Source organism: Charadrius vociferus, unplaced genomic scaffold, assembly GCF_000708025.1.
Source record: "Charadrius vociferus isolate BGI_N301 unplaced genomic scaffold, ASM70802v2 scaffold779, whole genome shotgun sequence".
In the NCBI taxonomy this organism is placed as follows: domain Eukaryota; kingdom Metazoa; phylum Chordata; class Aves; order Charadriiformes; family Charadriidae; genus Charadrius; species Charadrius vociferus.
Window position 1 is genome coordinate 323,391 of NW_009650166.1, and position 16,962 is coordinate 340,352.

Here is a 16,962-nt window from a genome sequence, read left to right on the forward strand (position 1 = left end):
TGGAGCTGGGCCCGTCTTGTGGTAACGGGCGCTGTGAAACGAAGGTGTCAGGAAAACACTTTTCAGTGTCCTGAAAAAGTTCCATTTGGGAAAAAAGGATGGAGTGTGTGTGGTGTGGGGAGTAGGGGGGTGTCACAGACCTGTAGCAGCTCGCTGTGCCGCCTGCCGTGGGTGCCCCGTTGGACTGGATGATCTCCGGAGGTGCCTTCCAACGCTGACCATTCTGGGATTCTGTACGCTTTTCATCCTTCTTTGAGATTGCAGATCGTGGCAGTGCTGGGTGTTCTTGCTGAACAAGGGAATAACTAAGGAGAAAACGTGATGTAATTAGTGTAAGAAGTGGAGCTGTGGTCCCCACTGATTCTGGCTCTGCGTGTTCACGTATTTGTAAAATGTGTGAGAAAAACAGTGTGTTAATACATCAGTTTGTAAAATGTGTGTGAGAAAAACAGTGTGTTAATACATCAGTGTAGCTGTGGCGTAAACTAGAAGGAAGATCATGCTGTAGAGCACGTATGTCAGATACAGCGTTTGTTTCCATGCTCAGGTAGAACACCTTTTTATTGAGGTGAGAAGAACAACTTTTTATTGAGAGGAGTGCTTGTTCAGAATGCTTTCAGAACGCTAGTCCTGTGAAACTCAAACTTCTGAATTTAGTAAGCGTTTCAAATGAGCTGCTACAAAAACGTTTTTAAATATTACGCAAATAACTTCACTTTTATTTGTGAGCTAAAGGTTTTTTAGATAGTCGGTTTTATTTTAACTTTAAATTTGCCTTGTGTACCTCACCTGCTGAAGAAGGGAAGAAAAGATGCCAAGCTCTTTGTTTTGTTGTCATTCCTTGCTCTCACTGGCCAACTATTTCTAAGCACATCCAGCTTGGTGATGGGGAGAGGAGTGCTTCTGAGGTGGAAGTTGTTTCTCCCGTAGTTACAGAATGGAGCAGACCCACCGTAGCTCCCAGTGTGTGTATTATAGCAAAACTCTAGCTCCTGAAATCTGAAAATGCACATATATGCATTCATGTAATGTGAAGGATGTAATAGAAACAGTGTTGAAAGGACGAGAGGTGTCTAGTGGTGTGCAGAACACTGGAAGACACCTCTGCTGCTGCTGGGGAAAGGGATGATAATTCTTCCACTTCTGTAGTTGGTGGTGTTCTGTCGTGGTTCAGCCCATCGGAAGCTCAGCTAGTATAAATGGAGAGAATGCAGATTTCCTCTTCATCTGTACCTCCTCTGTCTCTTACATACCTTGCAAATTTTTTGTGGTTTGTTGGGTTAAGGCCTTCCTCCAAGGGCAAATATGGAAGTGTTCTAATATCAATATGTAGAACCAATTCCTTGAAAATCCAGATGGAGTAAAATTCACAGGTAAATTAAAGTGTTAAAGAAGTTCATATTGGTATAAAATCTACAACTCTCAGGGTTGTGTATAATTATGTCCTTCTACCACTTTTTTTTTTTTTTTTTTTCCTTGTCTTGCATAGCCTAAAGTTGCCTTGCGAGGTGGCAGTCGCTGCTGGAGTGGCACAGAAGCTGGCGGGAGGCTGACTGATGTATTCAGTAGTGGAATGACGGGCTCTGGCTCGCTATACACTTGCTACAAATCACAGGTTCAGTTGATTATAAATGCATTTTGTATATCTGAGTAAGAGTTTGGGTTGCTTGTAAACAAAATGGTCAAAAAATATTTCTAATACAGTTGCTTATATACCGGCAAACATAAATCACCATGTTTGATTTATTCATAATAAATCTCCATCACAATAATGTTAATCAGAAAGGACAGTGACTTTTTTTAATACAGTCACAGATGAAGGACTATGTGATGTTCAGTAAAACAGTGTTTCACTGTATTCTTTATTCTTTTGTTAGCATAAACAATTGTAGACAATGTGAGGAGCAAATTACTATTTTTAGGAAAACTGGGAAGTTGGTAAGAAAGAGAAGCTTAGGTATTGCAACAGGTATTTCTGTGGCAGAGCACAGATGTTGAGTCCAAACACTCGTATAAAGCAGCCTGTTGAGCAGGGAGTTCTTAGTCTGACCAGCAGAAAATGCCAGGGCAGTTAAGTACATCAGACCTCTCTTTGCATTTTGTCTTTCATAGCCATAAACTTTCGCTGAGGTAAAAGACTCAAAGAAGTGAATGAAAACTCATGCCCAATACTTCAAGAATAGACCTATTACTTACTCTAGCCAAGACTTGTGTGGCTTTGTTCTTCCATGTCCTTCAGTCCAGCAGCTGGGTACCTTTCTTGCTTGCAGAAGCGTTTTGCCGACATGGGGAACTGAGACATGAAGTAGACACCTGCCCATAGTCAGGCAGAAAGCCTTCCTGGGAATAAAACCTGATTGTGGGTGTTGCTTTGTGTAGTTGCTAGACTACTTTCCTCTGTAAAGGAGTATATCATGTACCTTTAGCATTTAACCCTGTGAAAACACTGTTAATTTTCTCAGTTACTAAGAGCTAAGAAAGCATATCATGTTTAAACCAAACAAGCAAATGCGCCTTCTCACTTAAACTGGGTAGAAGACCTTTCCTCTAGAAAACAATTGGCTATAAGTTTTCTTCAGTAGCTTAAATAACCTGTAATGATTGGCAGGAAGGGGCTGTCTCCTGACTCATGTTGGTGATCATGTATTAGAAACCGGTGCAGGCATTTTAGGCTGATATGGTCTGAAATTTCCACTCCTATGCGTATGTGCGCTGGGCAGTGGTCACCGGCAGAAGTTACCTCTAACGTTGTGTCAAAAGTATGTGGCTTGTTTGCTTTTCATGCTCTGATTACTCCAATGGTGAACTTGGTTACAATCTCATAGAATGATGAAATGATAGTTTGATGCGTTTAACATTAATTTGGTGCTTTCATTGTACATAAAATGCAGAATGAAGAAAATGTAGAGCTACCTCAGACCTACAGTTCTTCCTTTTCAACATCAGAGTACTCTGCACCTGTGGACTCCTCCCTTTTGTATGCACCGTGGTCTACCTATGGAGATGATACTAAGCAGCCTACTGCTTCTCAGATTAATACAAAGTCCAGGTAGTCGTTTATGACAGAGAGAGAATGTGTGTGTTGATGGAGTAGATGGATTGTACTATTTTATTTAATTTAACTTACGAAATATTCTGAATGGCCTAATTGTTTTAATTAACATGCAACTCATTTTCAGGATTCAACCTGAAAGGAATGATTATGGCAGTGAAACAGATTTATATGGACTCGTGTCTAACATCTTGGAAGAACAAGATAAACCGCAGGCATATTGTGCTGAGGGGTGAGTGTGTTGCCATGCAAGCACTGGTGCCTTTTCTTCCTCTGAAAAAAAAAAACAACAAACCCTCACTGATCTTGGTGTCTGTGTTCTGTTAGTCAGCTTTGTGTCTGCTGCTAGCAAGTCCACATGCTCTTTATGGTTTCTCTTCCTTCCCCCTAACCTTCTAATATTTTGCTTGTGGTACTTGAAAGCTTTTCTGTGGGTACTCAAATTACGTGGTAGTTTCTAGCTTTCTGGTATTTACAGAACTTTTTAATTGGCATTTTTTAAATAAGTCCTTAACAAGCATTGTGGAAATGCTGTATTTAAATAAATTTCTGGGAATATATGCCTTGGCCTGTTTTTTTAGATTGACTTAATTCAGACTTTAGGTTTCTTTCTTGATTAATTTCAATTCATTGAAAGAGTACACAAAGCATGAAATCATATTCTTTCACCCTTTTCTGAACTGGCAGGAGAGAAGAATTCATGCAAAATGAATGTTTCTTGATGGTAGTGCTACCTAAGCAATATTTGCATATCTAAATGTCAGATTTATTATGCCTATATTCTGGCACCAGAAGAAACTATTAATAGTGTTATGGTTTGAGAGATCCATAACAATTTGTTGTCATTTAGACAATCATTCTATCACCCGATGACCCCTTCCCACCCGGGAAAGGGAATTGGGAAAAACCAGGAAACCCAGGAGCTGAAGTATAAACAGATGTAATAGAATAAGAATAGATAATTAACATTAATAGCACTAAAGAACCAATATTGATCCCGACACCAATACAGAATATACAGAGGTTATACTCAGCCAATTATATCAGTAGGAAGCTGTGCACTCCCAGCAGTGGACAGCAAATGTCGGACACTGCGAGTGCTATGGCTTCAGGAGGAAGGCAAAGCCTCAGGGGTCTGGCACCAGGGCACGAAGTTATCGGGATGGCAGCCATCAAGGGAGAGAGAGAACTTTGCAGCAAACTTTCTTATTTATAGTGAATGTGACGCTGATGGTATGAAATAATCCTGTTGGCCAGCTTGGGTGAAGTGCCCAGATCTTGCTCCTCCCCATCCCTGCACCTGGCAAGCTTGAAAACACTGAGACCTTGAGACCCACGCACCATAGCTAGCTGTAAAGTAAATATTTTCACAAATTCAGACACTAGAGTCTTCTAAAAGTGCAGTTTTCCCAAGTATTAGATGATAAATTAGTCCCGTGTCACTCAAACCAGGACAGTTAGTCATAATAACTTTACACAGAAGGATTCAGATCCATCATCACTGAGATACTTGGAGAGATCATGGTTGTCTGCCCGAATCTGAGTATTCTGGGGAATAAGAAAGGGAATCCAGTTCTCAAGGTTCCCAAGCCAGGCACCAATCTTCCCTCCTGTCTTCTCCTCAAATCCCAGTGATTTCTGTATGTGTGATGAGTGGTGTGGCCAAAGTGAGGGAAGACTTTAGAGAGAGTCAGTCTTTATCACAAGCTATCTTACTAATTCGTTTGCTTCACACAGTTAAGGTTGGATCCCTGTTTTCAATACTGCCAAATTTGGCTGTGACTGTAATGACTTCTGGGCACAATTCTATTTTTTTACTTAGTCTGTTTACAGCTTTCCTTGACGGTCATTGATTGTACTGTGTTAATCCATGGTAATCAGTGGAAGGAAAGGAAATGTGCAGAGATGCTTACTCTTGATCTACCTGCAGGAAGCAGTGTAAGCCAGTGTAAAACACGGGCGATTCTGAAGCAATAAGCAAGATAATACAGAGAAGTGTTTTTTCTGGTGTGCTGGGATGTGGCTTTGAAAGGTTGTGGGTGGTTTGGCAAGTGTGATTGTCTTAACTTGTTGCTTATCCAGGAGTATTTTGGTGGTGGCGGATAGTAAATCTCTTGATGGGATTGACTGACCATAATTTGGTGTATACGTGTCACTTGCAGCTTGAAGGCGTTGTATGGAACTCCTAAGGTATAGGGGTGGGTTTAGACAAGCCAGAATCAGTTTTCTCATCTACTTAAGGGAAACTGCAAAGATGTGAATAGAAGTTGGAGTAAGACATCATTTAATCATTCCAGAGAAATTGTTGGGGAAGAATTGGATTTTTTAAAACTATTTCTGCATTTGGGGATGGAAGAGGAGCATCAGTTATAAAAATCTAACCGTGTATTTCTTGTTTTTCAAGGAGTTGCCCTTCCAACTTGAAGTCAGCGTGGCCCATGAATGCAACCAAAATTGTAGACCACCATGACCTGCTGCCAGAAACTAAAAGACCAGTTGCTGGAGCTGTCTCACAACAGGGTTTTTTTAGTAGTGAATCTGTATCTGCTGCTGAAAAACAGTACTTGCAAAGCAGTAATCTTGCATCGCAGCAAAAAGTAGAGGAATGTTGTCATGGGTTTACTGGCATAGACCTTGAAGAGCTGTGTTTCTACCCTTCTCGGAATGATCATGCCAACTGTTGCAACATGCAGACTAGTGAGAATATTAAGACAACACCTGTGTATCAGAACTATCCATACATCAAAAACACCTTTACACCTCAAGCTGGGTATTCAGAATTAATCAAAGACTTGGGAGATGATACCTATTCTTGTGGAAGAGAGAAGGCGTGTCCCAAAGGAGCAGATGCACAGTTGCACCAAAAGCGGGCAGAAACATTTCTTCCGCAGTTTTACAGATACAATGAAAACACTGATTTTAGTAGATACACTGAGTATTCTCATGCTAGTAAAGCAAAGCCAAACAAGAGCACCAACTGTAGCCTCCAAGAAAATAAAAAGTTAGTAAATGGAACCATTGAGGCACCATCTCTGGACACAGACCCCTATACTAAATTATTTCAAGTTAAATCAGGAACTCAGAAAAAAACTGAAGATACAATTTCAGATCAGCAAAACTTTACGTTTCCCAAGGCTGTAGGACTTCTATCAGAAAAACAATTTGCAAATGATGCTTCATTCTGCACTGATTTGGGGCAAAAATTTGAATATGGACTAAAATCATTTGCAGCTTGTCCAGGGAACGGTGACTGGGCAAATGGCGTAGAAAAGCAGCAGTTTTTCAAGTCCGATCTTCAGAATTCTGAATACTGTAAATCACTTCCATTATTACCAAACTCAGCAAACCCTTCAGGAGGCACTAATGTGAGGCCAGCCTGGATGAATATTCAGACTAAAACTGCTGCTTCTGTCCCATTTCAGAATCCAAGTCCTTTGTTGAAACTGAATAATCATTTACCTGTTTTTCCAAAAAGTTCCAGTCATTCTAATGATTTTTTTCAGTTATCATCTTCAAATTTCCCTTTAAATAGTAATATATTTCACAAGAACTGTCAAGATAATCCATTTTTTTCGAGTCCTGATTTTGGTTATAACACTGCAGAACGAGCTCGCTCTGCTGCTTGCATGGAAGCACTAGTTAGGAGTGGAGAAGAGAATCTCATTGAGTATTTAAGTGAAAAGAAATTGAAGCAGCCAAATGGATTCTGCGACAATTATTCAGCTCAGCAGTTTGGGATCATTGAAAATATGAACAAACACCATTTCCAGTTGAAGCCACAGAGTGAGCACTATGATCTGGAAGGACAAAAACATGCAGATGGGTTGTTGCAGACCATGTACCAAGATTTACTGGAGTCTCAGGGTCAGTTTAGTCTCAGGCAGGGGAGTGGAGACAGTAATGCCGTCAATTCTATGACTTGCCTACAGGCCCCAGGCTTTTCCAACAGCTGCATGATGGGTGACTTCAGGCGTAGCCAGCAGCTTGGTTCAAGTGCATTCCCCTTGAGATCAGCTCGTCTGTTTGGCCGTTCCATTGTCCCTCTGATGGAGTCTCACGACTTGTTCTCCCGCGATGATTTCAAACGCTTCTACCCTTATTTTAACGATAAGATGTATGGTGACGGTTCTTTTTCTGGCTTTGTACCGGCATTTGGACTTCAAAGGCAAGTTAAAACCCGGAGTGGGCCTGCCAGCGAACTTCATGTTAGACTAGAAGAATGTTATGAACAGTGGAGAGCTTTGGAGAAAGAAAGAAAGAAGGTAAAAAAAAAAAAAAAAAAAAAAAAAAAAAAAAAAAAAAAAACCCAACAAAACACCAAAACCCAAACCCAAACAAACACCAAACAAACAAAACCACCCCACAATTAATGTGCCATATCACAGATTTGATGTAGATCTCATCCTACTCAGTCGAGTTAGAGGTCATGGGTAATTCTCACTGTTATGAGTTGAAATGCTTAATGGGACTTCAAAGGTAAAAGACTTTGCTTTCTTATGTATTTGGGACCAGAAACAGAAGTTTTGAAGGTTTGTAGCCTGGTTGGGAGCATAACTAATGTTGTATTGAATGTTGCACTTAAAGCAGGAGTTCAGTGACATTTTCAGCCCCTGTGTGGGGGCTGGGGAAGGTGTGTTGTGTCACTAGCAAAGCTGTGTTACGCTTTCTTTTTTTATTACAATAAATACAATGAGTCTGGAAATTTGGAAAGCAAAACTTTATTTTATTTTATTTTTAATTGGGACTAAACTTTAATCCTTTCAAGAATTAATTAAATTTCTTTGGCCCTACACTTCTAGTTCTTTGAATGAGTTCTCACCTCGTGTTTCACTGATGTTTTAAACCTCAGATGTATTTGAAGCGGCTCTTTATTGAAGAAAGGGTAATATTAAAATGCTTGATCAAGTCTCAGGTAGTTACGTATGAAGCCCTACTGAAAGCAGTTGCCCTTTTTGGTCATCGGCAGAAGTGCTTCAGGCTGCCTTTGTTGAATGTAAAAGCTGCCTTAGTTTCACCAGTTTAGCTGGTATTGAAATTCAGAAATGATCCGGAGCTGTGACTTTCTGAGAGAGAAGCTTGACCAATGTTCAGTGTTACCTGGGAATTGTGGGGGCCGACCACGTGGCTGTCACCTTCTCTGCGGAAGTTCTGCGGGGCCAGCCACCTGAAGAAACTTCATTATGAGGGAATGTAATGCAGGAAGGGGTTTGCCGAAGTGTTTCCTGAGAAAAGCCAGTTGCTCTTTGAATAGAGGGGTTAGAGAGAGAAGGAGCCTGACTTGAGAGGGGAGATTGATGTCCAGGCTTGCACAGAAAAGTGCAAAAGCGAAAGAGTTAACACATGCTGAGAAGTGGATGGGGGTGTGTGGAGAAAATCAGGCTGCAGCTTCACATGGAGTACCACCAAACAATCTAAGAAATGCAATTTTAAAACAGATTTAGCCAACTATATAGGATTATAGGTGTTGCAGAGTGACATAACAATGGGGTGAGAGAAATTGAAATTTGAAATCTTGCAGTCAGGTTTCAAAGTAATTTTCTGATGGCTAAATAAAATGTGATTTCATTTTAACAAAAAAAAAAAGCTTTCTGTAGTTTGACTAATCTGTACAAAATTTAGGTTAATTGCTGACTTAATTTTATTTTAATTTTGTGGATGAGGTCCACACCTATTTGCTTGTTCTTTTTTGCCTTGTAATTCTAACTTTCCTCCATTTTATTTACAGGCAAAATTAGTGCAGGCTGTAGTCAGAGTGTGAGAAGACATAGCACTTCTGAAACACATTATGTTGGCATAATTGCTTTAGTTGAACTGCTTTCAGTAAAGTGGTTGTTCACTTTAAACAGGTGATTTTCATACCAAGTGGTTAAATCCCAAATGCCCGAATCCTCATTATCTGCTTTAAAAAAATTCAAAACTCTGAGGGAAAAAAATTGCATATCTGATATTTCTTCTTGTTTCTGTAGTAAAGCACATTTTGCAGGTTACATTCTTAGGGAGTTATTCTTTTGTTTTCCTGCAGACTGAATCGGCTCTTGCTAAGAATTTCCAAGGGAAAAAGGTTTCCAGTGCTAACAACACTCCGATTCCAAGGCTGACATCAAACCCATCAAGAGTTGATCGCTTAATTGTGGATCAGCTACGTGAACAAGCCAGAGTGAGTTGTAGGATTAAAAAAAATCAAAAAAAACACCCTATTGAACTTATGACAGGGAACTTAGAGAAACAATATAAGATATGTAAGATAATTGGAGCAGCTTTTCCCAAAATAGCTTTGTTCTTCAATGCTGTGCGGGGAATAATCTTTCAGTAGTCCCTGCTAGAATTTTTACAGCTCCAGGTTCACTGCTGCTGTTACCAGGGAACCCGCTGAGGAGCTGAGGCTCACGTTTATGTGCATACATGCCAGGAGGATGTGTTCTCTAGTACAAGAGCGTGCATGAGATGCCAGAATCAGTCATCTAGCCTAACTGCTTGCATAGCTCCAAGATGTGCCTGACCTTGGAGCTCTGCTCTTTGGAGCAGCTCAGCAGAGAAATGTTCACTATAGATTTGTAGACGCTGTATTAGAGAAAGTATTTGTGGGGAAAAAAACAAGTTAAATTAATGTTTGTAAGACTTTTATATAAATTTGCTTGAGAGTTGTTTGGTTTTTTTTAATACAGAAGAGTTAATTGGTGCAACTTCAGCCAGAATTTCTGTTACTAATTTGCTACTTAGGCCAAACAGCCATAACCTGGAGGGCAAGCGTGACTGGTGTCTTTCAAGTTTCCTGGGGCTCTGTGCCCAAATGATGGTGCCAGCATGCAGTGTCGGGCTTCTTTGTGAGGCAGCAGCCTGCGCAGAATTCTGCAAGAGAGACTAGAGGGAGGAGGAAAGTGCAAGCAGAGCTGATCCGTGCTGCCAGCGGAATAGCAAGGATCTGATCTGGCTCTTGTGAGGCCGAGAGGCCAGAGCCAGGATGCTCATGCTGCAGGAGGAAGAGAAATGTGGGCTGAAGGCTCCCCCTGTGAGGGGACATGGGATTAAAGGCAGCAGCTGTTGTTATGAGAAATGCTGGTTCTTGGAGGAACCAGTACTGCTGAGCTCAGCCACTCCCAAGGCAGCGGTGCTTAGAAGCAGTCTTTCCGAGCAGCCTCACACAGGTGAAATAAGCATTGGAGCCATGTCTGCTTACTGCTGGCTGAAATCTGGCTTGTGCAGCTGCCTGGTTTTGTTCATACAGCTGAGTAGAGTATAGTGAAAGATGTGTTGATAGGCTTAGTGTGCATTTTTTTAAATGACTATTTTATGAATCCCAAAAGAGCGGTGTTAAGAAGTTTCCACTTCGACAATGCTTGCCTGTCATTGTCCTAGTACATTAAAACTGCATCTAAAAAAGAACTTTGTCTTCTTTAGCCACTTCAGGAACCAAACCTGAGGGTATAGAACCTCAAACGCTTGTTAGGTACCAACTGAGAAGTAGTTTTAAGGATGCTGAAAAGCACCATGGGGGCTGTTAGACCTGGATTCTAAGATCAAAAAGCTTAGTGATGGCCAAAGAGAAACGCTGGTAGAAAGGTTCAAGTGGAAGTTGAGCTGGCTGAGTCTGGGACTAACTCATCCTAGTGTGGAGCATCTAGTTAAAATCCTCTTGGTGGTCATGCACATTACTTTGTCTTTCTCATTTGAGGCTTCCACTTGCAGTTGCTTTCAGTCCCAGAATAAAGCACAGCTGCTGGAGAGGTGACAGTAGCTTCCTTCACTATGCCATTGGTAGTTGTTAAAACCACTTAATAGTCAGAGAACAAACTTTAAACCAGGATCTCCTTTCTATGGACTGTGTCTCATCTCCCTTGTCTGGGGAGATGTAAATCCACAGCTCTGTTGTAACCGGGGAATGCCATAATCACCCTGCTGTGGGGTACTCTGAGGCTGGACATTCAGCTTGTTCTGTTGAAGCACTTCTACTCTGGACTGCTAGTGATTTCTGCCAAAGAGGGGAAATACCAGCTTATTTCTAGTAGTAAGGATATCTGTACGGGTGGGGAAAGCATTATAGTCTCTGCTCCAAATAGTGTTTTATGAAGAACAGCCATCAAAGCTGGGCGTGAAACGTCAGCCTTATCCCATGGTGTATGCTCACCTCTGGACTGTAGGGTCCATGGCTCTGCTGGTCGTTTTGCTGGGACCCTGCCACTCCAGCAGTCAGCCTCAGCATTGCTGGTGGCTTTCTGCTTTTCCCAGTGAAGGATCTGCATTACTGGGCAAGCGCTGTGACAGTCAAAGGGCATCAGTTGTGCTTTGCAAGAGAAGGGCAGGTTTAGTTAATGCCTCCAAGTCGTGAGTGGAAGGAAGTGTCTCTTGGGAGTGCAGGATGAACTTCTGAAAAAATCTGAGGGGATGGGAGAGCGAGCGTTTGAGCCTTCAGTCATTCCTTTTGGGTTGCTGGGGCAGCCCAGGTTTGCTGACTTGTGTGGATTTTGCTTTTAGACACCTGGCACTTCTCCCAGGCTTAGTATAAAGAATGTAGGCATTTAACTGTCAGCTATGGATCCCACTGGATGAGGTTGTGGTACCTGAAAACCAGATCTTCAGAACGTAAGTCCTTTTGTGGATGTACTATTAAGTAAGACTGGCAAATGACTGTCAGGTTCATCTTACGTTGTTTCACTTGCTTCCGTAATCCTACTATGCCACTCCTTAAAATCTGGTTTTTTTCTTCAGAAACAAATCTAGTGATTTTCAAACAATCTTACCTACTTTAGTTTCCTGTCCTAGTGACTGATCCCTCAGTTGTTTGTGTGAAGTTCTCCCTTCGCTTTTTTTTTTTTTTTTAAACTCTCAGCTTCCTCACAAATCTGAATGTCACTTTTTGAGCTTATTGGTTGTTGCTGCTGTCACGGTAACCTGTGCAGTTTATTCCTGCCTACATTTTTTTCCACCCCCCAGGCTTTTGCAGGATCTAAGGGAGAGCAGGACAAGTCTGGCAGTGGGAGCTTGCTCCTGCCTGAATGCTCTTTCCTGAGGCCTTAGCAAGGAGTAGGCTGCTCTGTTCTGCTGGTGAGGATGCTGTTACCAAAGTAACTGTCTTGGCCAGCAGCCTGCTCTGAGGATACTCGGGGCAGATTGGGCAAATTGTCCTGGTTCAAATGCCTTTGTCAGCCACTCTTTCTTACATTTTAAAAACTCCATGCCAGTCCTTTTCCTGAGGAAGCCTACAATTATGTTGTTGCAAGGAAACATCAAGAACATCGCTTTGTACTGTGCTCCCAGACCCTCTGTTTCTTATTTTAAACCTCTGGATGACCATTAATCATCAGGCTTCTTTATAGGTCGTCAAGTGTAGCCATCGCCCAGTAAACATTACGATTCGGAATTCTGAGTTTTATCTCATTCTGCAGACCAATAACCAGGTACTTCAGTGGTCTGTGAGCCACGGTTGAGGAATCACTCACCAAAGCGAAATTCATAGTAATGTGGCTGTTGTAGGATAAACAAACATGCACATTTTCAATTAACTAATCAAAACGGAATGATTGTTGAGTGGTTGCACTCGATATTCTCTGAAAGAGCTCCCTTAGTGCTGAGGATCCATCCTGAAAGTCAGCCTACGCGTGTGGTTCCACGGCAGCTTTGGCCAATCCAGACTGACACTGCTGCTCTCCCACGTTGCCCGTTGCTTTGGGCTGGCGCAGCACAAGGAGATCATCTGAGTGAAAAACGGCTAGTCTTTGTGGGATTGGTTTTCACCTGGATAATTGCGGCAGTGCTGATGGAAGGGAGGACCACAGTGGTCTTGATTCAGAGGAATGCACGTGGTCATGGAACCACCTCCTGTCACATGGTTGTCTCAGGGTTGTATTTATCTATTATTAACTAGTAAGCTGGGTGTCCTAATATTTGAGTATTTTAGCTTTGCTCTTGTGCTGTGCACACTCAGGTATTCTACAGCTTCAGTTTTGGAGAAGAAGAAATCCTAGGTAAGAATTTAAGTAGAATTTAACTGTAACTAGAATTTAATGTAACTTTATGAACTGTTCTCAAAAAAAAAAAAAAATAGTTACCATTAATCTGTTCTTCCTAATCTAGTTAATTTTCGTGTAAGTCTAGATGAGTATAGTTTGAACTCCTGTAACGTGTAAAATGTTTATTAGGTTGTGACTTTACTGGGAAAAATGGAGCGCCTTCGCAGTTCTCCCCTTCATGCTAACATTTCTACTGCTCTTGATAAACATCTGGAGGTAATTCATGTAGTGCAGTCACGTAGAAAAGATGAAATTGTAAATGCTTCAAATCGACAGAGGCAAGGAGCTCCCAGATGCCAAGATGACAGAGGTATAACTATGCTTATGTACTTTTATAAGGTAGCTGAAAAACTACACATATTGCAAGTCTATTAAAAAAATTAACTGTGAGGGGTTTTGTATTAAAGTTTTAATTTATTTTTCATGCCTAGAGCTTTGAGAAAGGCAAACTGTATGGGGTTTAGATGATGGTTTTGAGAGGATACTAAAACTGGGGTTTAGAGATAAATGGGTTGAATTAATTTGGAGTGCCTTTAATTAATAAACTAGCAACTAATGACAAGGTAGGAGGGTTGGTTTTGTACTGGAGTTTGGGATTGGGGATAGTGTTAAGCTATTGTCTCTTTCTTCCCCCCGTCTCTCACATTCCTCTTCCCATCCCCCCTCTAGCCCTGTCTGTATTTCTGTGGAGAACTTCCTTGGTATCTCCATGCTGAGTCTGTGCAGAGAGACCAAGATGCGTTATGAGAATGTTCTGGTGTTGATTGACATAAAATACAAATCATATTTTAGATGGATACACAAAAATATATTGGTCATAATGTTCTTAATGGTATCTAAAATATGCAGAATATTCAGCTTAATCCTTCACTAGTACACAGGCAGAATGGCAGATTCCTTTCTCTCTTAGATGTGAGGTATGCTGCCTGTGATGCTCTGACCTATGGCGTTGTGTTGGAAGCTCTCTTCCATTTCTGAGTCCTCTGTTCGCTTCCTGCCTTTGTTTCCACAACTGAATTAGATGGATTATTTTACTCCTTTGGGGTGTCCCATCTTGCAGCTCTGTAATTCTCAAGGTTACTTCAAAAGATACACTATAGCAATTTTTCTTTTCACCTGTTCACCATCATTCGTGCTCCTTGATTGACGATTATGTGACTTGTTAAGATGAAGGGGGGTTTTGGCTGTTGAAGCCCATGAAAATAATTGGCGCTGGCTTTACTTGGTGTTACGTCTTAACCAGATCGGTGAGCTTTTTGGAATCGAGTAGTCTGGAAAGGAGTAGGTGTCAGACCCCGAGATCTGCTCCCTGGGCGAAGAGAAGAGAACCAAGTGGGCTTTGTGCAGCGGGATCTCATTACATAACTAGAAGGGTTGCGCTTTCTTTTTCCACCTCTTATCCTCCATACTGCCCATCTCCAAGATGCCTGAGCCTGTTGTGGCAGTTGGGGAGGATTTTTCTAACAGTAGATTATTGAACGTAGTAACTCTATTTGCTGCATGTCTGGGAGAGCCTTGAGGAACATGCCTGAAGCTGCGCATCTCTTTGGCAGAGCTTTCTTGTTTTATTTGAGAAGAGATCTTCCCTGGCCCAACCTTGTTTCCTCAGCACCTTTCTATTCCATCTGATCCAATATTAAGTATCTTATCAGGCAGGACCTGCCTGTTGTGTCCTGTTTGCCAGGAAGTTTGATTTAAACAGAATTCATACGTAAGCCATGGTCATCTCCTCTCCCAGTCCCCCCCCCCCCCCCCCCCCCCCCCCCCCAAGGTCAGTTCCTCTGTCTGCATCACATCTCGGACCACCACCCAGACACTCCACTAGTGAACAATTCTCTCTTGAGAGCCTTAATGACCCTCCCCCCCCCCAGCTTTAGTTGTGACACAGATTTACTTCAGTGGGAAGCACCTGGATCTGAGCTACACCATACCTGTTGTATTCATGCACAATGTGGGTCTGAAAAATTCTATTAGTACACACAGAAGTTGTGGAACTGTATGAGGTATTGTTTGTAAATGTTTTTGACCACTTAATGAAGTTCTGGAACAAATCACAATGATCAAAAAAAGGGTTTTATGGCGTGTCATCTGTCACCCAGAACAGCCATCAAACCTGTCAGAGCTGTCTGACCATACCTCTGCTTGGAGATTGCTCGAGATTCAGTGTTGAAGATCTTTCAGAAGGCTGCAGAAGTTATAAATCATCTTTAGAGGGGACAAAAGACCTTTTTCATGTCTGTAACTCTCAGGCACTGCATTCAGCCAAAGACTTTAAAACAACTCTTCCTTATTACTGTGGGATTTTCCCTTCTTCCCTGGTAGTTACCCAAGTGCCAACCATATCTTACAGCTTTGAGTGTGAGTTTATGAGTGTCACTTGTTTCTTACCTTCTTCTAGGCAGTCCAAGTGACACTATTCTGTGGTCTCCTCTTGATTCCACTAAGCTTGGTGTGGAAATTTGAATTTTGCAAATATAAGACCTGATAATCACATCCTCCCACGCTGTATTCTGTCCTTTATTTCTCTGGAGTTACCCTTCCAAACACCACCTTCGGAAATGCCTTGGATGGCTGACACTTGTGTTGGACAAGTGGGTTTTCGTGGTGATTCTTCACAGTTACCTAAACCAGTTTTCTGTACCACTCCTTCCAGCCGCTTTAGCGGTGGTCGCTGTGGAGGAATGGGTGGTCGCTCTGTGCAGAAGGAAGCAGGGATGTCTCAGAACGGGTTTCGCAGAAACCAGCCTGGGGACTGAGAGCCAGAGGAGGTGGTGAAGAGGGGTGGTGAGAGGATAAGGTTGGGTCTTTACATTCTGCCCTGTTCTGAGGCACCCCTAGAACCCCCAGGAGGGGAATGCTTTCACCTGGAGCAAGCACCCTGATCCAAGGTAGGTGCCAGCTTTTTGCAATAAATGAAACTGCAGTCGCGCTCACTGAGTGCGGGGACTTGGAAGAGCAGAGTGTAAGTCAGGGGGTTTGGGAGTGGTGCAAGACTTTGAAGTGTCTGAGCAGGGAGGCGCGTGCACACGTGCTTTCTGTGCAGCCCGACATAGTGTAGTTTTGCAGCACACGATCTGTATGCTTTAACAAAATGCCATAACTGAGTTATTCCTTCACCTGTACTAATAATTTTAGTCAAGATGGGCAAAGGGTCTGGCAGGGCTGCTGTGAACATTCAGCTGTGGGCTCATGCAGGAAGGGGCAAGATGCCTTTAGCGTGTGTGTGCGTGGCACACTTTTGAAACCAGAGGTGACTATAAGGCTTTAGGTGCTCCTGATAATGGGTTACAGCTAGGTAGGAGCTTTAACAAAATAAATACCTAAATTCCACATACTCTGGGTCTGAGGGCCTAAAAATCACTACTTTTTTAGATTCAATTTTACAACCTTATAAAGAGACAGACACAAAATCAGACACTGAAAAGGGCCTAAAAAGTTTTGCTCTTTTTAGCATTGCCAGGGTGAATTAATCCCAAATAGTGCTTGTTGATGACCTGTATAATAAAGATTAAAAAGCTGTTTCCTCCCTGCAGATGTGTTTGCTCTTGCTTTGGCAATTAGAGAGATGAGCGTAGCAACTCGTAAAGCGCGTACAACTCTCTGGTGCGCGTTCCAGATGACGTTACCGAAATCTTCAGCTGGAAAACTAGACCGAGAGAAGGCTCTGCGGGAGACGGTGCAGCCTGAAGAAAAAGCGTGCGAAAATGCGAGCAGCTGCAGCATCCCGAATCAGAGGGCTGAAGTAAGCAAGCACTAATGAAATACCAATTGCAGGCAAAAATATACTCCGCAGTCTGGATGGATGAGAGATGATGCGCCAATTCTTTTTAATTATTTGTAAAGTTTGAAATACTAATACTCATATTTAAAGCTGTATCTTGACGAGAAGTTGCATTTGCCTTA

The 16,962-nt window shown here is 42.1% G+C and overlaps 1 protein-coding gene across 1 annotated transcript in view; it reads left to right on the forward strand.

Annotated features, from left to right (window-relative positions):
* LOC104292982 (chromosome unknown open reading frame, human C17orf104) overlaps positions 1-16,816 on the forward strand; it is a 24,954-nt gene extending 8,138 nt beyond the window's left edge. The window contains exons 2-8 of the mRNA XM_009892415.1: positions 1,490-1,615; positions 2,892-3,049; positions 3,180-3,284; positions 5,457-7,314; positions 9,075-9,209; positions 13,189-13,369; positions 16,593-16,816. Of these exons, the coding sequence (XP_009890717.1) occupies positions 1,490-1,615; positions 2,892-3,049; positions 3,180-3,284; positions 5,457-7,314; positions 9,075-9,209; positions 13,189-13,369; positions 16,593-16,816 (2,787 nt within the window). The remainder of the gene's footprint in view (positions 1-1,489; positions 1,616-2,891; positions 3,050-3,179; positions 3,285-5,456; positions 7,315-9,074; positions 9,210-13,188; positions 13,370-16,592) is intronic.
* The last annotated feature ends 146 nt before the right edge of the window (positions 16,817-16,962 follow it).